Below are 26912 nucleotides of genomic sequence, written 5' to 3'. Positions count from 1 at the left end.
CATAGCAGAAACTCATATCAGATATTTTATACCTAAATTTTAAAAAATGGTAACATCTAACCAAAAATGATAATTATGGCAACACAAGGAAATAGGGGTTGTTCTACCGTCTTCTGACCAAATTGTAGACCTGGATCGGATTTATGAATTGTGATTTTGATTTGTCTGCCGTCTTTCATGTTTCATTTGTATTTATACGTTCCGAAGTGTATGTCTTTTCATTTTCTTTGTAATATGTATGTAAATACTGGTCCCTATTGAAAACCAGTTTCTCTACACTGAATAGGCCACCCAGGTGTTTGAAAATAAACAAAACAAAAAAATATCGTACCTGTCCGTCGCCATCTTTGTCCCAGAGGAGCATCTCGTCGTCGTTGGTTGCGGGACTGTTCAGGTAAATGACGAGTGTTTCCACGCAGGTGGGGTGACGACAGGTGTTGACGATGAAGTTCCGGATGGACAGTTTGTGGGTGGCGGGGTACGCTTCCACCGGGGATTCACCCACTGCGAAAATAAGCGATTCTACAGTTAGTTATTGCAACAACGAAGGAAACGTCCTTTTTGAAAATATACAACATATGTTTCCTAATTTCCGATACTTGAATACCACGGAAAAATTCATGTTTCTCATGCAATTAGATAAACCATACATGATTGATTCCATCTATCCTTATGTTTATAACTGTTTTAAGAAGCGAGAAGAAGTTGAACTTGTACATACTAGAATGTATTAGTATATGTAGAGGTGATAAGATACATTTTTCCAATATCAAATCTGTACCTTATCACTAGCACTGCAACCTGTACTTAGCTTGTTTGAGCACAAATATACAAAAAATACATTCGTTACAAACGGGCTTCCAACAAAATGGATGAACATGAAAATCCATTGAGCTCTGCTTAGTTCGAAGAGCAATAAAATTGCTCTGTCAAGATGGTGATTCTGTGGCAATAAGTCACTAGTACTCCACCTGTGTAGAAAATACATGCAACTACTTTCTTCTTGTAAATTCTACGTGCATTATTGCTTGCGGGCATAGTTATATCCACTTTGTCTCTCCGTCATTGGTATATCTAAACCAGTGTTTAGCTTTAGCAACAAAATGTGATTATGTATGTTTCTGAATTGTAATATTACCGAGGATTTTATGAAATGTAATTCGTTGGCACATTTCACGTGGCATTAACAACGTCATTTGCCATGTCAAGGACCAATGAAGCTGAATCTGAACATACCAAAACATCAAAATTTTGCCAACTGGGCAAACTTCTCACAGTCATATAGCAGCATCACAACTATCCAAAAATATATGTTGATTCTGAATTACTAGGGACAATTAAATGATAGTCTAAACAGGCTGACTCATTGAGCAGTAGATCAAATGTTGCAGATAGCTTATGGCGTCCCCCGTCTCTATCAGCGATGGTTGTATGTTTCTGATTCATGACTTTAGGTTCAAGAAGAAATTGCTTGTTGTTCAGAGCTAGTTTTGTCTCTAGTTTAGCCTGGGCACCAAACAATTTCTACCGGGGGGCTCTCTGTACTCTCTAACCTAAAAAAATTACCATTCGATTTCTACCGGGGCTCGTTGCATTTGCTAGTTTCGTGGAGCCACGGTAGAAATTGGATGGTACCCAGGCTATTTATAATAGTTGGCCATGGCGAAACTTAGCACCAGTTTCAACATTGACGCTGCTATGCGGACTGTGAACGGATTTCCGGTAGGTAGAATCGTAGGATTTTGATGTTCTGCTATGTTCACTCGTATCAAATTTTCTGGATGGTGTCATGGTGCCAAGCAGATCGTGTCCCTAACAAAAAAGAGCCGCCCCGGCATGAAGAAACGATCCGGCTTTCCCGGTATGTAGGCCAACGATTAGCATTAGTTTGACATAATTGGATCATTATCGGATTGACATTTCAATCCCATAAACAAAGGCAGACCGACACATGTCAGCACTCAATTAAAACAAGCCTGCCGCTGGCAAGGATTTCCCGGTATGCCTTGTTGAAAACTTGAAAGGGGAGGGGGGCGGTTTGGCTTTTGCTTCCGACTGATGACGTTCGGACGAAAAAAAAACGTTTTTCTAGAACCAATGAAAATAAAGGACTCACTTCAATGGTTCCTCTTATTTATTTATTGATTGGCAAAAATACTTAATATCATAATCGTTCTACACTAGATATCAACTACCTTTCCAAATCTTTTTCCAAACCTTGAGGTCACTGATAGCATATGCATTGTACAAGTAAGGACAACACAGTTTTTGGTCTACGCGAATGAACATGGTCAAGGACTCCTAAGTATTAAAGGAGATTCGACGCCTCAAAATTCATAGCCGGGAGCACAAGGAATTTACAAGAATGCAATATATTAAAGTTCATTGTAGAATGTAACGTTACAAAATTTTTGAAAACGACCAAAGATTGAAACATATTCAAAACGTTGTCCGTTTTTTACAGTTCGAGATCTGCTGTGACGAGCACGTCACCGGAACGTACTGCGCCTGCGCAAACCCTGGTAGTTTGGGGCTTGGTTTGGTGAACGTTGCATTAAAAGTCCGCTTGTTGCACAGTATATGTTAGAGACATGGTTTCGTGTAAAACGTACACGGAGTTTTACCCTTATATACGCACGTACTTTCTTAAATGCGGCCCTTTAGTAAACCGGGGGTTTAGCATATCTATACTTTTCGCGCAGGCGCAGTACGTTCCGGTGACGTGTTGCTGTGACGGACGTCGGCTCAACCATGTCCCCATAGGCGGCGCTCCTAATCGCGTGATTATAGAAGTTGTGTGGTGTTAATCCGCGAAAATGCGGCCACACATATCAACGCTGTGGCTCTAAAGCTCGACAGCAAAGCCCAGTAGTCAGCTGTATGCCCCCCTCCGGCTGTTTTTTCGGCAAGCCGTGTTTGTTTTCCTCTGATCCCATGCCGCAGGTGTTGGGCGGCGAGGGTTGGCCTTGTGTTGAAAGGCTGTCGGGGGCCTTTTAAAATTCATCCAAGGAAAACTCTACATCAGTATAGGAACAAGAAAGGACCGTAAAGTAGAATTGGAAGAACTAAAATAATGAGGGAAAATGAATGAGAGAAAGAAAGAAAGAAAGAAAATATTATATTCTACATCATATGAGTCGTCTTGGTAAACTAACAGAAGGACAAAACTGAAATGTATAAATAATTGAGGTACAATGAATGGGAGAAAAAAAGAAAACATCATGTTCTACATATAGTCGTCTTGGTAAAATAACAGAAAGACAAAAGTAGCACGTGCACGTATTGCATTTTAGTACATAATCAACTATTATGATTATTTATAGAGTGCAACTTAAAATTGATCAAACAAGCGACACTGTGGCATTTTCCCCAGACGAGTACTTACAACTATTTTGTTACTCTACAAATACTGCGGCAAAAATAGTACGTATTGTACATGTGTGTATTATACGTATAGTATACAATCAATCATTATGATCATACATAGAGGGTAACTTAAAATCTAAAGCAAGCAGGCGTCACAGTGGTATTTTTTTCTCATAAGCGTTCTTACAACTATTTTGTTACTCTACAAATACTGCGGCTTCATGCTTATGGCACCGAATCCCCCCCCAAGTGCGTTAGTGCATGGCGGGCACGTTCAGCCACCGCATCAAAACAAACACACCGCATCAGAGAAAACATCCCCGCTCTATTGATTCAACCTCTCGCCCCGGCTATCGGCTTTCCACCGAGCCGTACTTGATCATGTGGACGGGCGTTTGATCCTCTACGCAGGGGAGCTGGTCTTTCTGTGTCCGTTAGCGGCAACTCTTTCTTAAAAAAGATACACTTAACAGAACGTACACACAGACCAACACGTATAGACCGCTATTTGCTAACAGAAAGATGTTTATACATGTGTTTCAAGAATCATTCGCAAAAGGAAGCGTTTATGTGAAGAGAATGATGTTTAAGTACTTAGAAGGCAGACTTAGTGATGAAGACAAATACTGAAATACCACAAGTCAAAATCCACATATAACATATGGCAGCTCTACGAAGCACTTGCATATGTGTCGGTTTTAAGTCTTCATTTGGGTGTTAAGCGTTCGGCCATGTTTATAGCGTAATGCTGCAAGTCCCTGTTTGTGTCTGAGTTTCCAGAGGGCACATGGTTGTTTTTATTCCTTAAATCATTCAAAAAGTTTGAAAGAACATTTGAAAAATTTTTTTAAAAAATGGTACGTTAAGTGCGTATCAGTGCCTGAAGAATATATCACTCCGCCATTTTTCACCATTTCAAATCAATGATACTCGTCAAATTATACATTTAACCTGTAACATTACTTAAATCAATCCCGTCCATCAATCTATGCTGAACTACGTTCAAACAACAAGGAACGTATACAAAATTTGAACTGTGTCTGTGTACCAATCTCCAAGCAATATTCTGTCATGTTTTGTTGGAACTCGAAGTCAAAATAGTTCTTTTTTGTATCTTCTCGCTTTTGTCAAACATGAGACCTAGAAAAAAAAAGGAAGAATTCAGTCTTTAAAATATGCTTGGAGGCTTACATGTGCCCCCTCCCTTTTGGGAATATACAATCAATGGTACATTACTGTAAATACATTCAAGTTCGCGAGGATTTAATTTCGCGGTAGCGGAAAAGGACTTTTCGCGGTGGTTTTAAATTCGCAGTATCACCACGCACTGTAGTCTCTTACTGCCATGGAAAAATGTTGGCGGTGGTTTTAAGTTCGCGGTGAAGCGGCCACCGCGAAAACCGCGAACATTAAACCACCGCGAAAGTTTCTGCATTTACAGTATCCCGATGTCCTAGATTCCAGCAGGTACCCGTTGTGGAAGAGTGTGTTTATTATATTAAGGATACATCAGTTCAAACCTGGGTGACTTACGATCAAAGCGGGACGCTTCCCTAAGAAGTAGCCGCCACTTATTTGCGTAGCGCATTTGTAAGCTTACCTTCATGTTTGACATGAAAGATAGCGTCTTAACGATATGCTTCCCTGAAGTCTATAAAGAAGTAATTTTTATGCTTCCCTGAAGTATATAAAGAAGTCCCTTTGTCCCCACCGGTATCAAAGTCATAGAAGACTTTTCTTTGAAGACCCTTAGCGCATTTGATACAGTTATAAAGCCTTTTCATGCTATAATTTCTACTATAGCAAATAAAAGAAACTGATATCTCTGTGATGTGTCTTTGTGGCCGTGAAGCGTTTTTGGTTGAAAGAAAGCTTGAGGGTTTGTTGTCTTGTTGTAATTACTATGATAGCCACAGTGTCTATAACTGATGTTTGTTGTGGGCAAAACCTTAAGTAGCTCGCCGACAGAAGACGATACCCTTAAACTGGCTGGGGAGCGGATAAGGAAAACAACATTTGTGCAACGCTCGCTTAGTACTGGGAGCAAACAACGCTTCCTGGGTCCTATACACAAAACGGGGGTTTTGCCCCCTCGACACTTTAGCCCAAGTGGCGCGTGTTCTAACAACAAACGCCGGTCAACTTGAAAGAGTGGGGACATGTCTTGAGACGAGACAGCCCCGTCTTACACACGTCATGTCTTCTAAGACGACAGCTGGTGTTCTTCCCCGAGAAGACAGGGAGAGGAGGGAATTTTAAGGAGGCGTTGTACTTCAATGGGCGATGTTGATTCTCTGCCAAATACCGCCCTTTGATGAAGCTAACGCGAGAAGCGGCTGGTGTACTGGACTCTAGTGCCTTTGGCGTCGTTTGGTGATGGTTTCTCACCACACGTGGGTCTCATTATCAGCTCAAACTCCCCCAAAGTACATGGAATGTTGATGAGATGCTTCCTCTAGACAAAAACGATTCATTCTTCTACTTGTATCACTAGGCCACAGCAAATAAATTTTATGGATGACATCCTCTGCAGATTAATAAAATAGTCCGATAGGGCGAAAAACAACAAGATGGGTGAAAAACAACAACAAGATGGCTACATTTTCAAAAATAAGCACCATAAAGTTGTGATGACTGTTGTAAAAAGAATTAATTACATGGTATCAGAGCCAACCAGCATTCATTCCTGTATTTAAGACATGTACTGGTGTGGTAAAAGTGACACCAATGTGGTAGACTGGCATCACCAACAAAGTTGGTAACCACACTCATAGCTTCCATATTGGTGTCACTTTTACAACTACCCAATAAGTCTCATTTCTACAACTACAGTCCTACAGTCCTGGGTACCTCGCAAGTGTCACGTCTACAAGTACAATTATTAGGCTACAACACAATATAATTGGCTCATTTTGGTACTTTATCGTCATGTTGACCATCCCTGCAGAAGAAAAAAATTCTTGTTTTTTTTCTGAAATCAGGTGAAAATTAATGCGCGACTGATGTCATCCATAAAATTTACTTGCTGTGGCCCTTCTCATTATGCCCCCTTTCCACTAGACGGCGATCGCGCTGCGCTCTCACTGCGACCTAAATATGATTATGTGTAATCATCACGCTGGGTATATCATACAAAACGTAAAAGTGTGCCTGTAAGAAGATTATTTAATTAGTTTCTTTTCTTTTCTATACACTTCGTTGAGTGATATGTCGAATCTTAGGCGAGAGCGCCGTCCTAGTGGAAAAGGGGCATAACAATACCCTTGCGCATGGAAATATAGTAAAAACGCCATATGAATAATATTAATAAAGCTCGAGCGTTGCTTGGTTGCCTAATGATATTGTCGATAATGCCAAAACAGAGGCATTGCTCCGATCCCCTATGATATTAATTGTAAACGATTATAAACTATAAATATTAAAGTAAAGTAATAGACAGTGATAAAGGTACATGATGATAATAGTCGCCAACTTATTTTCCTGTCATATCAATAGGATTCCGAAATTGTGTAAATGATATACGATATTACAGTATTAATTGGCAGCATTTTCTCTAAATTTTAACCACAAGGGTGCCCTATGAGTTATAGGTTAATGAAAAAGTCCGTTTTGATTCGAAAAGCGGATTGATATATTTCTTGATAGCTGTGAGTCGCCTGTACATTGACACGAGCAGGTCGACACATTGTATCCCACCGCAACTAAACGGGGACTTCTTTGTGTAGAGATCCCCTTTCGTCCACGTCTACGGTAGGTTTATTTCGGGGTGTCGTTAGTATTCCTGTAATGCTTTCATAAACACCGCCATTTTCTCACTGCAGTATAAAAAACGATCTAAGGCCACAGCAAGTAAATTTTATGGATGACATCCTCTGCAGACTGCAAAAATAATGAGATAGGACGAAAAAAAAACAAGATGGGCAAAAAAAACAAGATGGCATATTTTCAAAATAGACGTTGTAACAAGACTTTAAGTGACAAAATATGGCATCACAGTCAACAAGGCATGCATTTCTGTATTTAAGAAGTGCACCAGTTAAAGTGGCACTAGTGTGGTAGACTGGTATCATTAACCATGTTGGTAACTACACTCATAGCTTCCATAGTTGTGCCACTTTTCCAACTAACTATCAAGTTGCACCTCTGCAACTACAGTCAATGCTACAGAGTATCTAGTGTCAATTTTACATTCAATAATTAGGGTACAACACAATCTTTACCCATTTTCGTCTATCCGGCCTTCCCTGAAGAAGAAAAAAAAGGCGAAAATTAATGAGCGCGCGGATGTCATCCATAAAATTTACTTGCTGTGGCCTAAGTTTAACATCATAAAAAGTTAGTTTCTATACCAGTTCGGTCAAATTTTCGGCACCGTCGTTTGTCATGGTTGGTTCTTGAATAAACACCGCCATTTTCTCACTGCAGTATAGAAACGATCTAAGTTTAACATCATAAAAAGTTAGTTTCTATACCAGTTCGGTCAAATTTTCGGCACCGTCGTTTGTAATGGTTGGTTCTTGAATAGCATAATTCAAGTATACAGAATGGAATTCACTAAAATATATTTGATGTAGTTAGGACATAGTCATAATTTGATCTAAGAGTACAAATATGACAATGTGTATCTAAACAACTGGGAATTGTCTGTGGGAAGAACTCTGAGTAAAAAGTATTAAGAGAATAAGGAAGATTGACAAAAGGGTTTCACGTGGGCGTATAGCAGGGCTTTACGTGAGGAAAGCTGGTGAAATTTCGGGGTTATGGACTATGTCCTTGCAGCTGTTTTGCCGGATCCGTCCCAGTGGTGATTTAACCCTACTATTGGTAAAGGACACGATTATAGTTTGGCTTACTGTCAGAGACATTTCTTTACGCTTGATACTACAGTAAACAAACAAACAAACAAACAAATAAACACAATATGGAAAAACCAGAGGCATTGATGTTAACAGTGAGAGGATATGGCGAATGTAACAAGAACTTTGGAAAAGGAAGCTGTCATAGTTTGATTTTCTGTCATCTTTCAGAAGCATTGCACTACGCCTAATGCTAGAGTAGACAACCAAGCAACCAACTAAACAAACAAACAAACAAATACATCAGGGCCAAAACAGAGGATATGGCGAATGTAACAAGAGTTTTTAAAATAGAAAATCCTGGCGCGACTCATGCCAAGCCTTTCATTCCTGTATTATGAACAAAAGAAAAACAACAACAAGCAAACAAAAACAAAAATACAGAATACCATTTGTCGTCTTTCTCTCTTCATGTCTGTATCTTGTTTATTGATACACAAAAAGTTTAAAGCAAGGGATGCCATCTAACATGTGGTTTGTTATAACTCGGAAGGAAGGTGTATTCACAGGGTACTTGAGGTTAAGGTTTTGCCTGAACTAGCCTCACAGAAACTTTATTCCAAGATTGACTGCAAAAGCCCAAAGTACTAGTCTACTCCCCTTCTTATACATGCTCTAATACACAGCCCCCCTCCCCAACCCTTCTCCACCCACTATTGATGAAAGCGATCCCCTAGGTATCCTCATTAGCGACCTGATGGTTGGCTAACCTTGAGAAACTCTATTTAGGCTTACTCCAACCTTCACCGAACCGGATATCTCTAATTCCCTACCAGTATGGCCCTGGTGGGTGTTTGTTGCCGACCTGCGGGGGGAAGTCAAGCAGCAGAGACGCCCGGATTTATAACTCACGTCCCGCCAGGACTTCTAACAACTTCCCCTTCAGATCTCTAGCTCTCCCGGAGTGGCGAAGAGTAAACTGCATTAATGTTTTTTCAGCAGCCGTCTTGCAATTTTTGAAAAGAACCTGCTTGAAGGGACTACTGTTCATGTATTTGAATTATAAAGTGGTACTCTTTTTAACAGAGAAATCAAAGCTATCACGGTTACTCTACGATGGTTTGTCACATCAGGCAGGTGGTGTGTAGGACGTAGGGGGTCGTTATTGAGGGTGCTCCCCGACATCTCTGGCAGACGATCTCGCGCCAGAATTAGCAGACGACGGGCGCCTGTGCCTAATGAAGACTTAATGTCCCCGATTCGTCCTCTCAGTTTCCCTTTGCCTGTGTGTAACATTATAAGGCCATGCTGATTTGATTTTTTTTGTATGGCATCAATATTCAGCCGTTTCCACAAAAAAAGAATTTTCGACCGTGCTGAAAACCGTACGTAAGTCGGAAAACGTTTGCTAATGTCACACTAGTACGCGAATTTCAAGGTCAAAGAAGATGTAAAAGAAGAAAAATAAGAATCTACTGTGAACCATACTATGTATGCTTAGTCATTATCTTCCTGACCACTACTAAAGAGTTCTTGATAAAGGTAACGTTTTTGCCAAACTCTTTTTTTTATTCACAAGCTCGCATCAGTTTTGGGTTTTCCCAGAATGTGTCATCCACATAATGAAATCAACATGGCCTAAGACACAGACTGCTGTCTACGAGGCGTTGAGTACCACTGGCGGCGACTGCGCATGTATCTTTGTGTATCGGTTGGTCGCTGGCGTCGTCTGGACACGTGGCCGCAGCCAAAACCCCGCAGGGTCGTGTTTTGAAGACATACCGACACTTCAACTGGCATTTTTCTCCTAACGAAAACTGCAATTAGTAGGAGGAAACATATTTTGTACATTACCAACGGATACCTGGTTTCTGATAAGGAAAAGACCAGGGATTGCAAGGAAAAATTTTTTTCTGAATTCTGCCCGGAAAGCGTGTCCCATTCTTTGTGACGTTGTTGCACTTCCCGAGTTGTCAGTTGATACACTTCTTTAGTACCTTGTTCACCAATTATTAGGAGATCTTAGGATACTGTCGGGTCTTTACAATTGAAATGTTGATACAGTGTGTATGCTTTTGCTTTTTGTCCCCCCCCCCCCACACACACACACAAATGCTCGGATATGCTATAGATGGGGTCGCCTCCAGATGTAGTTACGTTTGGATATTAGTTGAATAATGATAGCCGCCGCTTAGCTGAAGGGGTCACTGTCGTAGTGTGCATAAGAGAGAGAGAGAGAGAGAGAGAGAGAGAGAGAGAGAGAGATAGAGAGAGAGAGAGAGAGAGAGAGAGAGAGAGAGAGAGAGCTTGACATGGTTGATTGGAACCGTTTTGAGGTGCCCTAAGACTTTGTGATTTTGCTCTCTTCAAAACCTGATGAATTTAAATGAAAAGAAATAAGATTTTCATAGCTATTTGTAATTGCCACCTAGGACATGTATGAGGTACAGATAAAGTTGGGAGAAATCCATTTCGATGGATGCATCATCTAGTAAATGATACCAGTCTTAACCAAACCAAACTGATGGTTCTAAACTGATGGTTCCAGTAGTATATCATTTACGACGTCGACGAATCAAAGGCTCCATTTCCCCTAACCCAGGTCATTAGCAATCCATATACTACCCGCATCCGGGGTATACGTCTCGTTCTCAGGGTATTGTACCATTGGAGTGGAGGAATCCTCACAAACGACCTCGTCCACTACGCGGATTCGGTCGCTTTATTTGGTGGTTATAGGAACCGGCAATGAATCATGGCACCATATAAACCAAAGGACGGGTCATTAACCCTATATTGTATGTCTAAAAGAATAAAGACAACAAAGAAGCAAGTAGAAAAAGGAACTTACGGTCAATACCCCCATCACTGCCGTAGAACGTGGTGATACTGCTCCGTTTGAATCCGTACCGCCTCAGCATCCCGTACCAAGCCTTCACGGCGGCTTCCCTCTGCTGGTCCCGGCCGACCTGAGGGTTCCACCCGCTACCCACGATCACGGCACGGTCGCACGTCTCCCACGGGCGGCAAAACCCTCTCAACGCTCCCTCCCCTTTTCGGAACTTCTCACATCTTCTCGTGTTCTCCGTGAGTTCGCAGCGCGGAATTTCGTACCGAACGTTTTCGGGCTGGTACGGGCACGGCGAGAAACCGTCGATGCGGTCCATGCAGCGGAGTTGCTGCTTTTTCTCCGGGTCGTTGACGAGGCGAACCTTCGGGAGGAAGTTGATCTCGCACCGACGGGCGAAGTTGCGTCTCCGGAGGTTCCGTTGTAGAGCGTTTCGACATCTGTTCTTCAGCGAGAGTGTCAGACATTCTCTGTCTCCTGTTGAAAAAAAATATCAAGAGTCACGATCTATGTATTCAAGACTACCAAAGTTGTTTCATGATATTTTTCAGCACCTGCATAGTCTAAACGCATCAAAGTTTAACCTACTTAACATGTAATCGTCTCTGCGGCGATCTTCAGGATATATGACCCACTGATTCACTAGGTCACGTGACCTGAAACGTGGGCCAACTACACTAAATAAGGTTGACATGAATGATTGGACGACGCCATCTTCTGAAAAAAGTGGATTTGTTAATAGGAGTAACCTTTTTTTTTTATCGCGAAGTCTTCTTCCGAAAAACTTCATGGCACGCCCCCTCCCCAACTTTCTCATCATTTGGTGTGAAGGAAATAAGTAAAGGTGGTATCTCACTGCATTTGGGGCTCCAGTGCGGCATTGCAGAGTTCGTTCACTGTGGCACTGTTGCGCTATTTTCGCCGATTTTTTTTGTAATTTTGATATTGCCTAGAAGACTACAAAATACACAATACGTAAAAGAATCGTTCTTTATCTCTGAAATTTGTTGAGTAATTCTTCGAACCCCGCAGTGACGCACTGATGGTGCCCCAAGAGTAGTGAGATACCACCTTCACGCTAAGGGCACCCGCCGTACGTGCAAATACGTGCGGTCTACGTACGCAAACGTGGACAAGCTTTTGGGATCCGTAAGTGGTACGTACTGCCTCCGTACGAACTCGTAGGGAATTCGACGGATTTTGGAGCACGCAGACACGCCGTAGGACTTTAAGTGCAGGCAAAACTTTGTGTACCATCGGGCTGCGGATTCGCCCCCCGTACGTGCCAGTACGCGCCTACCCTGTACAGCCTGAACGTTTTCAGAGATACGTGGCGGACGTGGACTAAAAAAAACAACAACGTACGGACAAATTGCACGTACGGCGGGTTGTGCCCAAGCTTCAGCCTCACGCCTGCATATTTGCAAAGCATAAGCCGTGAAAGCTACGTTTTGTGTTTATTAACTGGTGCCATGTTCCCAGCTCAGGGCTATGTTATTATGACAGCATTGTCCCGCGGAAGGGGTATTTGATCATGTATATGTTATGACAGCTCAAGACGAAGCCGGATATTCCTTGAAGATCAAATAAACAATCGGGATCCATATTGCAACACAAGGGACGTATATGTGGTAAGTGGTAGGGCAGGGCTAGTAGATTTCTTAAGCAGATCTTGAAGGAGGCTATTGTCAGCAAATGGCACACCTTTTTGTTCTAAAGGGAACAGGAAGGGTCTAAGCTTTAGAAGTTTGGTAAAATTTGATTAGCTCGCCTTTTTCATTAGCGAAGGGACATGTGGGTTTCAGGGTAGACTTTATAGTCATTTTGTACCAAATTTCTTCTGTCAAACGTAGGATATTCAAAACGCCAGTGTAAGTCGGATACTCCGCAATATATATATTCCTTTGCAGCAAATTAGACCATTGTGTTGAGTATTTACCTATTAACGAGTTTTTACAAACAATTCAGAGGTTCAGGTTCAGGTCCGGACCTGGACCTGATCCTCTGGACCTGAACCGGACCTGGACCTGAATTTTCTGTACTGGCACCCACCAATTATTATAACCGCAATGCATTCACAACTTCTTGAGTTATGCTTGACAAAGCTTACAATAATGAAGACACAGTTAGTGATAGAAAGACAGAGACGCGGACGTAATAGCTTACATGTATACACGAAGATAATAGCATCTACACGTGCCATATCCTTGACAAATGTAGCAGCTCGTCACATTACCAGGAACATAGCACAGATACAGAGACTAACTCTACTTTATAAACATTTGTCGGAATACTTCAAACAAATTTTCTCACAAACGTCAACCTTCTTTTGCTGACAATGGATTTAGTGTAAGAAAGAACCATGTGTTTCTTTTTCAATAAGGAGATTTTGCGAATGGGATTCTTCTACACAATGACAAAGAATGGTAGTTTTAAAGTGACAATGCGCTCTGTTGAAATTGTTTACAGTTTGATTGTTTAAAAAATTCCAACCGTAGTTTAGTATGACTCTTGTCAAACTTTGTGTATAGTTTGAAAATCCCGTAGCAATCCACACACTTCATAGAGCGTAGGTATAAGTGTAGTGAACTGTAGTTCCCTTAAAACAGAGTAATTCAAAGAAGTACCGCTACAAGGTAGCATTGTTCACATTTTACCGTTATTTGTATAACACAAAACATCCAATACACAGAATACCAATACAGCGCAGACAGCAAACTTCATCTGGTTTTAAAACAATTTTCAAATAATAAAGGATGTTTTAGATTTTTGATTTCTATAACAACTTTTTGTTTTTCGGTCCTCGCAATCTTAAACTACTTTTAATATTTCATAGCAATGAATTATATAGTACAATGTATGAAATATCAATAAAACTCGTCTGATTTGTCACATAAATGACCTAAGTACCAAATAATATATATTGTCGTTTCATGATGATAAAATTACCTACTTGCAATATACTGGTTGTTGATCATATTGTAGTTGCTTCTTTATCAGATACTTTGTTCAATCTTACCCATTTAAACAGTTTTAGGCTAACGTCACATTTCCAAACAGCAGAAATAAACAATACACGTAAAAGTATACGCAAATAATGCATACGACCATATATTCTCTTTACGTCTTGTGTAGTTTTGTGTCTTTTATATCATACGTTCCCAAAAGCTGCCCGGCCGGGCCCCGGTTTGGAAATGTGACGTAGGCATTACACATACAGGTAGTAGATACACAGCCTCCAACGACTGTTCTCTAAAACGTCTGTACTTTGTTGAAGAGATTTATCAGTCACGTATGTTGACGCAAGTCTTGACCTAGTTCTCGCAACTCTCGCGAGAGCTAGGTCACTCCGTGAGCAAGATGGACTAGATAGCCATCGAAAATTTGGAGGTACGTTTGCTTACTTTTAAATGTTTTAATAACAGTCACTGATTGATGAAAAACTCTATTAACTGTCTGTAGTTTGGTGTCTTTAACATCATACTTTTGTTCCCAAAAGCTGCCCGGCCGGGCCTCGGCTTGGAAATGTGACGTAGGCCGTACAGGTACAGGTAGTAGGTACACAGCCTCTCAGTGTTTGGAGATGTTTAAGTACGTGCGGCTTTTTGAAAGGGTTATTTCTCAGTGACCTGTGATGTCACAGTTAAGTATGGCGAGAGCGCTGGTGCCAGCATCAAAAGTATCGGTTTCAGAGCCGTGTTTAAGCGACCATGTCTTCGTCACTGGTGCGTTAGAAGGACAGAACACCGGCTGTATTCTTCACTCGGCCCTTACCTGTTCAAGATGCCTATTAAAAGCAATTCGTTGTTTCACGTCACCTATCGTTTACTAGTCGAACTGCAGTATTGCACACACCGTGTATCAGTGTGTGTTACACCGTGTATCAGTGTGTGTACGTTCGCGGCAATGCTAATATTCGCCGTTTGCAGTTAACGTCAAAAGGAACATGTAGGGTGTAAACTTTCCATTTTTGGTCACAATCCATCAGTTTAGTTGACGTGCGGAAGGATTTTAAGTTTAAGGTCCTTCGGTTGAATAAGGAGAAATTGGGAGGGGAGGGGGGAGCTGGGGCTTTCAAAGCAACAGAGGTGATGTTTCTACGACAAGCGAGCTTTCCTCGGAGTTTGAGCTAGTTGACCCGCTATTTTCATTCAATGGTTATAAAGAAGACCATTGTGAATTTCTGGTGGAGAACGATTTTTAAGATTAAGATTGGTGTTAGTACTTTTATGAAGTATTGTTTCGGTGAATTTTAACATGCTTTCCTATGGACAAGTCTAAGTGTGGTATCTGCCCTGAATTTTTGGAAGCTGCCGGCTATGACAGAAACAAGCACCTACAAGGAAGCAAGATTCTTCGTAACAAAATAGTTGGATTTTGCACGGCACTTGCACTACTCCAAGAGGACGAAAAGTATTAGATTTTTCAAAGGAGTTGAAATGTTCCACTATTTCTTTATACAGGTTTACAGATATCACCGAGCTGTTACATTATACCATTAATTTTTGTGGCTGTATTTTCCCCCAAATGAATCCTGGTTATAGTAATTATTCTTGTATGAATGTGGTTTGAAAAACTTGCTCAGAAGTGAAAAAAGGACTTTACGACGCAAACGATGCTCTAGTTGCATGCAGGACAAACATGGTGCTGTATTTGCCGGGCCTAATCCGTAGTACCACGGTCCGGGGGACCTGAAAACTTCGGTTACGTCCCAAACGATGTCACCCTGTTGTCTGGCCGTAATTCCCTAACACAGACGAACTCCCGTGTGTCTAGTCTTGTTTGTTCGTGTCAACACGTTATTGAAGCCTCGCACACACCCCCTTTCATGTTCTCTTAGCTGTGTCAACAGCAGATTATTTGAAGATTGCTGATTCACACCACTGACCGGAGATGGGCGGGTAGAACATACACTTACAGACCACAAACGGGGTGGGGAGGGGGGCGGTGGGAGGGGGGCTTTACTTCTTATGTTGGTTTTGGAACAGTAAAGCCTTTACACGTGTTAGGGGGTAGAATAAACATCCTTCCAGTGAAGCCATAAAACGATTTTCCATCGAACCATGCTCCAATTATACACAGATTTGCAGCGATTAGTATATATTCACTTATGATATTTTTGCAACATATTTGAGATATTAAAAAGTGTATAAATCGTACCATTTTTCACCAATTTGCACCCATGATTATCTGATTTACGATTTTTATCGCGATTTGGTCGGACCATCTAATTGCGACATGTCCATTGTAAGGGAGGCATGTTGAGTTTTTTTTGTAGAGAATCGAGCACATCTTGTTGTTGTAACTTCCTGGTGTAAAGAATACATTTGGCTTCGTAAGGGTTACTGGGCCTGTAACGAATATAAATGCCATTGAATGCCAAAGTCAATATACCAAAGTCATAGAAGATTTCCAAGAACAAAAATGGCAAATATTCTGTTAATGCTCTGTGTGTTACGTCACTTGTTAAACCTTTCTGAAAGCAACATTTTTTTTCAAACTTTTTTTTTATTCGCACGCTCGCATCAGCTTTAGGGTTCCCAAATGATGTCATCCATATAATCAAATCAACATGGCCGTAGGAAAAAGATACAATTTCAGGCGATTAGAGCTCATTTTCAAATACCTAGTGAAACTTGGAACAAACAGGCGACAGATACCCAGAAAAAGTACAGGCGACAGATACATCCAGAAAAAGTACAGGCGACAGATACCCAGAAAAAGTACAGGCGACAAATACCCAGGTAAAGTACAGGCGACAGATATACCCAGAAAAAGTACAGGCGACAGATACCCAGAAAAAGTACAGGCGACAGATACCCAGAAAATTAAATTAGTACAGGCGACAGATACCCAGAAAAAATACAGGCGACAGATATACCCAGAAAAAGTACAGGCGACAGATACCCAGAAAATTAAATTAGTACAGGCGACAGATACCCAGAAAAAATACAAGCAACAGATATACCCAGAAAAAGTACAGGCGACAGATACCCAGAAAAAGTACAGGCGACAGATACCCAGAAAATTAAATTAGTACAGGCGTCAGATACCCAGAAAAAATACAGGCGACAGATATACCCAGAAAAAGTACAGGCGACAGATACCCCGAAAAAGTACAGGCGACAGATACCCAGAAAATTAAATTAGTACAGGCGACAGATACCCAGAAAAAATACAAGCAACAGATATACCCAGAAAAAGTACAGGCGACAGATACCCCGAAAAAGTACAGGCGACAGATACCCAGAAAAAATACAGGCGACAGATATACCCAGAAAAAGTACAGGCGACAGGTACCCAGAAAAAGTACAGGCGACAGATACCCAGAAAAAGTACAGGCGACAGATATACCCAGAAAAAGTACAGGCGACAGATATACCCAGAAAAAGTACAGGCGACAGGTACCCAGAAAAAGTACAGGCGACAGATACCCCGAAAAAGTCAGAGTCTAGGCACACGTGCATGTCATCAATATTACGAAGTTTATCTGGACCAATTAGAAACGAGAGAAAGTTTTTGTACTGCTACGAACCTTATATGAACAAAGGTCACATAGCAAAGCTCCCGCCAACAGACGTAATCACATGTACAAACACCGGATATGAGAAGAGAGAGTGAAATGTATACAGATTAGAGTAGTCATGTCTGAATGGGATGGGAGATATCTCCAAGAAGTGCGTGTGTGTGTGTCTGTGTGTGTGTGTGTCTGTGTGTGTGTGTGTCTGTGTGTGTGTGTGTCTGTGTGTGTGTCTGTGTGTCTCTCCTGTGTGGTTGTTTGTTTGTTGCCGCGCGCGCTTGTGTGTGTGTTTGTTTGTTTGCTTTAGTTTTGGTTTATTTGAATATGTACGTGTGTGTGTCGTCTCTGTCTATGTGTGTGTGTTCGCGTGTCTGTCTGTGTGTTTGCGTGTGTGTGTGTGTGTGTGTGTGCATATGCATCTGTCTGTGTGTCCGTCTGTGTGTGTGTGTGTGTGTGTGTGTGTTTGAGTTTGTATGAGTGAAATAGTATATGTGTGTGTATCTTAATTTCGTAGTCTTGAAATACGACCAGGTACCACCTAACGTTAAAATTTAAGTCCTAAAATTTTTAGACTTTGAGTCCACAAATCATTTACTTGAAGTACCACAGCACAAGTCCCTAGTGTTATGAATAGGACTGGGTATTATTTGTCATAGGATTACCTGTGTTTTTCCTTGCCTAATCAGTCTTAACACACGGGAACTACTGCGTTCCTTTCTATGATTTAAATCTATTTGTTTGAATTTTTTAAGGGAAAACAAACATTATTTCCAACACACAAATAGGTGGTGTATACGTCGCTGACTGTTCTAAAACAGCAGTTCATTATAATTTATTCCCGCGTACTATAGTCTAACATTGTCACAATTTAGTCTCAGCATAGCCACCTCACGTGGGATCTATCCTACTGGCACTGGATAAACATAGACTTACACTCCTGCGGTCAGTGACCTGATAAAGAAAAAGGAACACACACTTGCTTCTTCATTTTCAGGTGTTCGGATTCACTCAACAAATTCCATCGATAACGAAGCTGAATTTTGAATTTTGAAGTTTTGTTGTCCTTAAGAGTGTTCGGCTTCAAGTTGGAAGTTCGTGAGTTCGATGACGGGCTGACTGATGACTAAGGCTTGCAAAATTGTACACCCTGTTTTCTCTGCTTAGCACTCAGCATTGTCTGTAGTTAAAGTCACAGACCACTACCAGTGGACTAGCCCCCTGTTGTAGTGAGCGCACAAAGCTGTGTGACCACAGAAAGGGAGATGGGCGCCGCCAGATGCACCATTTGGTGTGAGATGGACTTTGACGTGATTCAATGTAGCTCCATAATAATTAACTTATCGGGACTCAGTCTAATTTTTTTTCGGAGTATGTTGGCCCAAGAGCCGAAGAGCTGGCCTGTGTAGGTCCTAGAGGTTACAGGTTGTTTCGGAACAATGCCAGTGCGCAACAGCCAGTTCGCAACAAGGCAAGTCTTTTCGCAACACCCAGTAAAGATTTTTACGTTAAGAATACGATTTCTAATACTACTAACATTCAAATGTTGCGAAACGACTTGTACATTGTTGCGAAAAGACCTATACCTTGTTGCGAAAAGACTTGCCGTGTTGCGAACTGGCTGTTGCGAACTGGCATTGTTGCGAAACAACCTGTTACCAGACAGTCTGACAACCAGGCTACTGGTCTGCGTAAGTCTTACCGAATGGCACCGTTTTCTGAGAATCCATTACGCAAAGCTATTCTGTTCTATACTTAGAAGGGCTAAGCCATTTCCTGTCCCTAACAGCGGGGTTGACTTGTTCGATTAAAGTTCAAGTCTCAAGTTGGCACAGAGGTCGCTGGAAACAAATAGGTAGATTTACTTTGCAAATTGCATGATTAGGTCTAACATGATATTCCTGTCATTGGATAAAGGCATTGAATCCTTCCACAAAGCAACAGAGAGAGAGAGAGAGAGAGAGGGAGGGAGAGAGAGATAGAGAGAGAGAGATAGAGAGAGAGAGAAACAGAAAGATGAGAGCGAAAAAAACGAGAGAAAGAAAGATTTCTAAAGAAAGAAGAGATGAATGAAGAAAACAAAACGAAAAAGGAAAGCTTTAAAGAAGGACCGGAGATTTCTCAAGAAAGGTCAAGGTAGACAGAAAGGAAAAAAAAAGGAAGAAAAAAAAGAAAGACCAGATATTTATCAAGAAGGAAGAGATCAAAGAAAATAAGAAAGACATAAAAAGACCGAAAGAAAGAAAAAAAGAGGAAGAAAGAAAGGCTAAGTCAAAAATAGAAACAGGACGAACAGCAAATGGTATTCTTAAAACAAAGAATAAGAAACCCAGAGAGGAAAGACAATTTTGGAGTTAAGTACAAAACGTACCAGATATGCAGAAACGTAAGATTGGAATCACAACACTTTGCTGTCTGAAAGTTTCCGCACTTCCCGACCTGTTTTCATTTCTACAGTAGCTATTAATAGGGCAGAGCTTCCTGGGATAATTGGATTACACTTGCCGTGGTTTCAGACGGAGGAGTACTAGTCTTACATCCTGTGAGTGGGAAACCTTGGCTTTCCGTGGTATTAGGTACTACCGTTACCCCCACACTTCTGACAAACAAGAAAAATAGTCCCTCAATATAGTCGTATATAAGGTGTAATTCGCTTTAATGGCTCGATAACGTGCGTCGTACCATTGCCGTACGATCGCAACTAGAGGGCACTCCTAATTGTCATGTCTTGTTACGGGAAAATGCAAAATCAGATCCTTGTCGGCGGTTGGTTTTGTCAGAGCCTAGTTGAAAGTTATATGGTATAAAACTCGTACGACGACTTACAACGAACACGACGTTAATCGTACGACAGCCTACGACGATTGTGGCATGAATAGTATGACGACCTACTACGATTACGACGTGAGTCGTACGACAACGTATGACGATTGTGACGTGGTCGTACGACAACCTACGGCAAACATGGCGTGAATCGTACGACAACCTACGAAGATTCTTACTTGAAACGTAAGACAACCTATGACGATTGTGGCGGGAATCGTACGACAACCTACGACGATTTTGACTTGTATCGTACGACGTCCTACGCCTTTTTGTCCTACAATTTTCCGAAAGGATATGACAGAACCAGAATGTATCCTTTTCCGTCACAGACATCTGTATTTTGCCCGACTTAATCCTTTTCTTGTCGTCCAGAATCCGTCGCACGACATAAGTGACACGAGTGTTTAAGACGCAAATCCTGTGATGTGACGACTTCCTGGTTCGTCTAAGACAAAACCCAACACCGGACAAACACTGGCTTAAGTCACAGCTCAAAGATGCCACATACGGACATGGACGATCGTCTTGTATACACACACGATTACTCGTCCTTCTTACAGGATACACAACGAATCAAGGGACAAGACGTCTCGGATTCAAACCGAGTTCTTAGAAAACGGGAAGACTAGCCCCACCTTTGTATACCCCTTTTTCTGAAGGAACCTGCTACCAAAAATAGACTTTCTTTCTCGACCTTTAATTTGTCGCGTGTGTTTCTCAATCGCACAAATTTTGGCGCCGGTTCAAGATGAAGATAAGCTTAGAGTTGTAACCTCAGATTCAAGCCGTGATTGTTTGGTCGTCCTTTGCTAGTAGCTAGGGGATTTGAAATTACCTTCCGATTTTGTTAGTGTCTGGGTTATTAGCCTGTTCTACATGTAGATGTTAGATATGTGAGAGGATTACATAGTATATAAATTCAACTCATTTTAGAATCCTTTGTCTACAAGCCCTCTTTTTTTCAGTAACAGGTTTTATATTTACTAATACTAGACTGCTTAAAACTAGAAATACAAAGAATTGGATACAGCCAAAACAAAGACGGGGGCCGGTACCGACTTTCAACTACCTTTGACCCACTTCTGGGAATGCGCATGTACAGCGCCACCGCCGGTTCGCTGTTATAGCTGCAAAACACAGTATTCATCCGCGTCCCCCGTCCCCAATAGCATTATGGGCATAAAGCAATGCGTAAATGTACTTGAAAAGGTACCGGTTGTAGTTATACACTTCTGTGCAGTTTTAATTCTTGAGATAATAGTACAAATAGTTTATTGCAAATAAATTCTTGCCCGTGGGCTAATTGCAGATAACATGGAAGGGCACATACAGTGCAAGCAATATACAAAAGTCTGCATAACTCTAAAAGCTAACTCTAGATCTCGGGTCATTGGGTTCGACATTTTTTTCGGAAACAGTGAAAGCTGAAAGATCCCAACTTTTCTATTAAGTGTGGGTTTTGTGATGTTAGAAGAAGGATTGTTTTCTTTTTACCAGTAAGCTTGGGGAAAATTGGATGGAGTTTGGTGGCCTCTTCAAACAGCTCTTTTCCATTGACACATTTGCTTCCTCCGCTCTCCCATAGGATTACATGTATTTCTCGTAAATACTGTAAATGCGGAAACTTTCGCGGTGGTTTAATGTTCACGGTTTTCGCGGTGGCCGCTTCACCGCGAACTTAAACCACCGCGAACATTTTTCCATAGCAGTTAGAGACCGCAGTGCATGGCGCTCCGGCGAACTTAAAACCACCGCGAAAAGTCCTTTTTCCAGCTGCCGCGAAATAAATCCCCGCGAACTTAACTGCATTTACAGTACTGTAACTGTTCTGTCACCCCGTACGAGTCGTTCCTCCATGTGTCAGTCGAAAGCAGGTGTCTCATGTCTCTACCTAGGCGCCTCGGGAGACGTCACACCGGGGCGACCTCTGTCCGCCCACGTGCCCTGCTATTTCCCTCTCAAAACGTCACTCGCAGGGTAAAGTTTTTCACTCTTAAGGCCACACCAAATAAAGTTTATGGATGACATCAACTAGTCTGTGTAACACAAACTCCGCTGTCCAGGGCCGTAACTGGCCCCTCGGGCCGGCGGATGTTTGGCGGGCTGCTATAAGCGAGATTTAATCAGACTAAACATCAGCGCGCTAATTCTTTTCTTGCTGATTTCAGAAATAAACAAAAATTTTCTTCCTTGAACCTTGGGATGGTCAACATGAAGTACCAACATACACTGCATGAAAAGCCGAGTCTCTCGAAGACTCTACATTTTTTAAAGATTTATGGGACGTGTCAAACAGGGCACACAGCCGGTCCGGGAATAAGCACACCCATAAATGCCCGGAAACGAACCACTCTTGTGTCCAGTACGTGTGTAAGGCTCGTGCATTTCTTCACACTTAGCCGTTAAATACCCATAGATTCCCGAACGCTATATGCATATTTTCCCGGACGCTATATAGACCAATGGATTGTGTAGTAGCTTAATGATTGTACTTGTAGAAGTGACATTAGCTTAAGTAGCCATGACAGTAGTTCTAGAAGCGAAATTGGTTGGATAGTTATAACTTGAACAGAGTCGCCGGCCGCCATAGACTTCCTGCAACCTATGATCCACTGCTCAATGAGTCACGTGTTCTATCTACATAACGTGACGTCATGGCAACAGTGGATTGTTCATTCCTTGACAAAGACTGGTGCTGTTCAGTCGAAAATTTGGGTGAGTCCAATTTTTGTGTTGGAATTAAGAGTTCAACTTGTTCAAGAATGGATAGTTGTAAAAGTGGCACCAATATGGAAGCTATAACTGTAATTACAAATTTATAGAAATATTAATCTACCACACTAGTGTAACATTTACTACACTGCTGTGCTTCTTGAAGACATGAATACATGACTTGTTAGCTGTGCTACAGTTTTTTGTTACAACGTTTGTGATGTCTATTTTGAAATTTATCTTTTTTTATATCCATCTTGTTTTTTTCTTCGCCCTCTCACATCATTTTTGCAGTCTCCAGAGGATGTCATCCATAAAATCTACTTGCTGTGGCCTAACCGCTAACGTCATCAGCACACCACAACTATTTGTCGCGCTCCAACACTTGGAACGTAAGAAAAGAACTGAACAAAACCCCAAATTGGCAAAACCATTGCCCTGGAAAATATTTGCTGAAGAAACCGTGGTGTGAAGGTATTGAAACTATGCTGTGTTGAAATACCAGAGTCTTCAACTATGCCATACTCCATAGAAAGTGCAGTAATGTATTATAGCTACCGTAAAAAGCCTTGCCGCAAACGTCAAGACTAATTAAAACTAGGCATCACATTTGGTCCGTGGGTCTGTAAGCGTTAAACTGGACGTTTAAAAAATTCTATAGCATATAAACTAGGCTCTAGTGTTAGTGGATCTATTTCAATATTTGAAACATGATGTTACATAAATGATGCCAGTTTTGCTGTATGCTTATTTACCTTAGTACAGGAGGTATTTGCTTCAGTGAGTGTGTCTGTGTTTTTGTGTGCCTGTGACTCAAAACAGCATAACTCAAGAAGCTATGGATGAAATATGATGGTATGTGGTATGTAGTTCTTGGAAAGACGAAGGTCAAGGTCAATTTGACTTCCAATCAGGGGGGGCTTCAATTACAGAAGCTACCTACTCATTTTCACCTGAGTGAAGTGACAAAAGTCGTATTCTAAGTGCATTTCCCAAGGGCACAACGTTGGAATATATCAGAAGACTCCAACCCAGGACTTTTAGGCTTGAAGCCAAACAATGCGTCGACGCCACACGTATTGACAGTGTTAATATACATCTAGTGTAATATGCCATAACGAGCTCGCTATTTCACAGTCTCTAGACTAGTCGCGCCAGAGCTAGCCAGGGTAGTCGCCACACCGGCAAAGTGATGATAGATGCGTCAAGATGGCGGTGTCAAACCTAATAATCGTAAGAAGCTGTGAAACGTAACAGTGTTGTAAAGTGTGTATGTGTGTGTGTGTGTGTGTGTGTGTGTGTGTGTGTATGTGTGCGCGCGTGTGTGTGTGTGTGTGTGTGTGACAGTGTGTTTTGAGTGTGTGTGTGTGTGTGTGTGAGAGAGAGAGAGAGAGAGAGAGAGAGAGAGAGAGTATGTGTTTGTGTGCGTGTGTCTGTCTCTGTGTGTTTCCGGCATTTGTAGCTGTAGTCAGCATAACTCAACAGCATTTTGATGGATTACGATCATAATACTTAGGCGTTAGAAATGCAAAGGTGAAGATCAAGTTAAGACCCCTTGGTGTGTGACTTGGGCACTGCAGCATAACTTCCTATTAACACGTAGTTCTATTTCAAATGGACAAATGTGCTACGATTGCGTGTTACATAACGTTCTCAGTGTATGTTTGCAGTAAGAAAACGTAAAGAAAAGTGGTTGTTTTTGCCCGGCACCGGGGCAAGAGGGGCCACATATCTTCCGGCTCTTGAGTGTCAGAGCATTTGTCCACACGAGTGGGACTGCATTTTTCATGCAGCCTCGTCATTTCACACACGGCGCTGTCAGCGACATTCCGCTGTTCTTGACCCTTTAGCTCTTACATAGTTCCGTTTGGGCGAAGAGAGATGGCTCACCACCGGACAGCTCTCGTACTCTCTCGCGAGATGTGTTCTGCGAGAATTCAAGTCGTCGTCATGGAAACCGGAAAGCTGGCTATCTCCTACCTAAATTTCAAGAAGATGCTACGGATTTTTGTGCACATCTCTTTGTCCATCCTGACAGAGCAACTCTCGTGCCTTCTCGCGAGATATTTTCCGCGAGAATTCATGTCGTCGTCATGGAAACAAGGAAGCGGATGTGTATGTGTGTGTGTGTGTGTGTGTGTGTGTGTGTGTGTGTGTGTGCGTGTGTATACGTGTGTGTATATGTGTGGGTGTGAATGTGTGTGTGTGTGCACGTGTGTGTGTGTGTGTGTGTGTGTGTGTGTATATGTGTGTATGTGAACAGCATAACTCTAGAAGGCCTGCAGTTGGATGAGTCATATTGATATTTTGTACGATTCGATTTTGAGCCCCTAGCAGCTTATACGATACTGCAGAGAAACATCCGCTTCTGATATCTCCTTTATTACCAGTAAAGGAAAAATCTCTTATCCATTTTTTTCTACATGTCAAGAATATCGTGGCATCTTTACCGTCGTCACAGATGAGATCACAATTCACGATACCCAAGATTAAAATGCCAACAGGACATCCGTGTTTGGACCCGAAACAGTCTCCTATTATGTATCGTTTTGTATACATATAGACGCCTGTTGTTTGCCTAAACCTTTTCATCAACTTTTTAGTCTGAAAGTATTTCTTCTCATTCGTTTTGTTCGCGAAACTCAAGCTCTAATATTTAACTTTCTGTGTGCTAAGGTCTGATGCCTGAAAGTTTAAGAGAATATGGGTGTGAGGGGGTTAAAATGAGGTCCCTACGCAGGTGCATCGGCGAGTCATCACATATCATTCCGCGCCACACTTTCTACACCAGCAACAACAGCTACATTGTCCATTGTTTGTTTGTACAACTCCGCTAGCTGATAAAAACGTGTCAGAAACTTTGAAGATTTGTTTTCTCTTTGAGAAGCGCCCGAGGGACGGCAGCACAATGTGTATATTTATCAGCAGACCTCTTTGACCCCAAATAGTCGCTGGCAGCTGGTTGATGAAGACTCGGTGACAGATGGTAGCGGGATCGACCGTCCGGGTACAGTGTCCACTGGATCGAATCCCATCCACTGGATCGATTCCCATTCACACAAAACAGTGCCTACAAGGTGATAAGCCTTCGTGGCAGGACTAAGGACTATGGTAGCCTCTTCCGAAGACTTTTATCTTATTTTGTTTTATTTTATTGGAGGGTGGGGGTGGGGGTGGGGGTGGGGGGGAGCTGCTTGGCTGGTTTCAAAGTTAGCTAAGTTTCTTTAATGCCGGGAAAGGGAGTTTTCCATGGAAGGGGGTTTGTCTAGAAACGTACTAGTAGTTTGCCGTGAAAGGAGTTTCGAGGCGGGGCAAAACTCCTTCCACGGCAAACTTCCTTTCTAAGCTGGTGATTTTTAAATTCCCACTTCTATTAAACGCCACAATCTCATTTATCTTAGGCCGTTGAACGATTTCGTAGTAGATCTTTCAAGCAGGCTGTGACAGACTAAATCACTGACAAGGTTGACAGTAGTTGTACTCCGTTGTACGGCTATAGTTGAAAATGAAAGCCACAAAACACGTACAAATCAGATCACACACACAAACAGCGACACATACACAGACACACACAGACACACATACACACAGACATGCACACACACACACGTAAAAACAACAAGTATCAACAAAAACAATATCAACAAAAATCAATATCAAAACACTTTCCGTAGTAACGCCTGCTGTAGAGACTTCCACGGCAACATATTGTGGACCGTTTTGTCCTTAGTGTTATACAACAATTACTCAATAGATAAAAGAGTCTTGTAAAAATGACGGCTTTTCAACAGTTACGTAACGTTTATGCGTCCCACAGATACCTAGCCTCCATAGCAGGCTTTCGGGG

General features: G+C 41.8%; 1 protein-coding gene across 1 annotated transcript in view; it reads right to left on the bottom strand.

The window, feature by feature from the left end:
* LOC118424503 overlaps positions 1-26912 on the bottom strand; it is a 36024-nt gene that overhangs the window by 3505 nt on the left and 5607 nt on the right. The window contains exons 2-3 of the mRNA XM_035833082.1: positions 11014-11487; positions 332-504 (exon numbers count right to left, since the gene is read on the bottom strand). Of these exons, the coding sequence (XP_035688975.1) occupies positions 332-504; positions 11014-11487 (647 nt within the window). The remainder of the gene's footprint in view (positions 1-331; positions 505-11013; positions 11488-26912) is intronic.

The sequence above is a fragment of the Branchiostoma floridae genome, chromosome 10, assembly GCF_000003815.2.
Source record: "Branchiostoma floridae strain S238N-H82 chromosome 10, Bfl_VNyyK, whole genome shotgun sequence".
NCBI classification, from domain to species: Eukaryota; Metazoa; Chordata; class Leptocardii; order Amphioxiformes; family Branchiostomatidae; genus Branchiostoma; species Branchiostoma floridae.
Note: the sequence above shows the minus strand (reverse complement) of the source record. Positions and strands in the feature narration are given on the sequence as shown.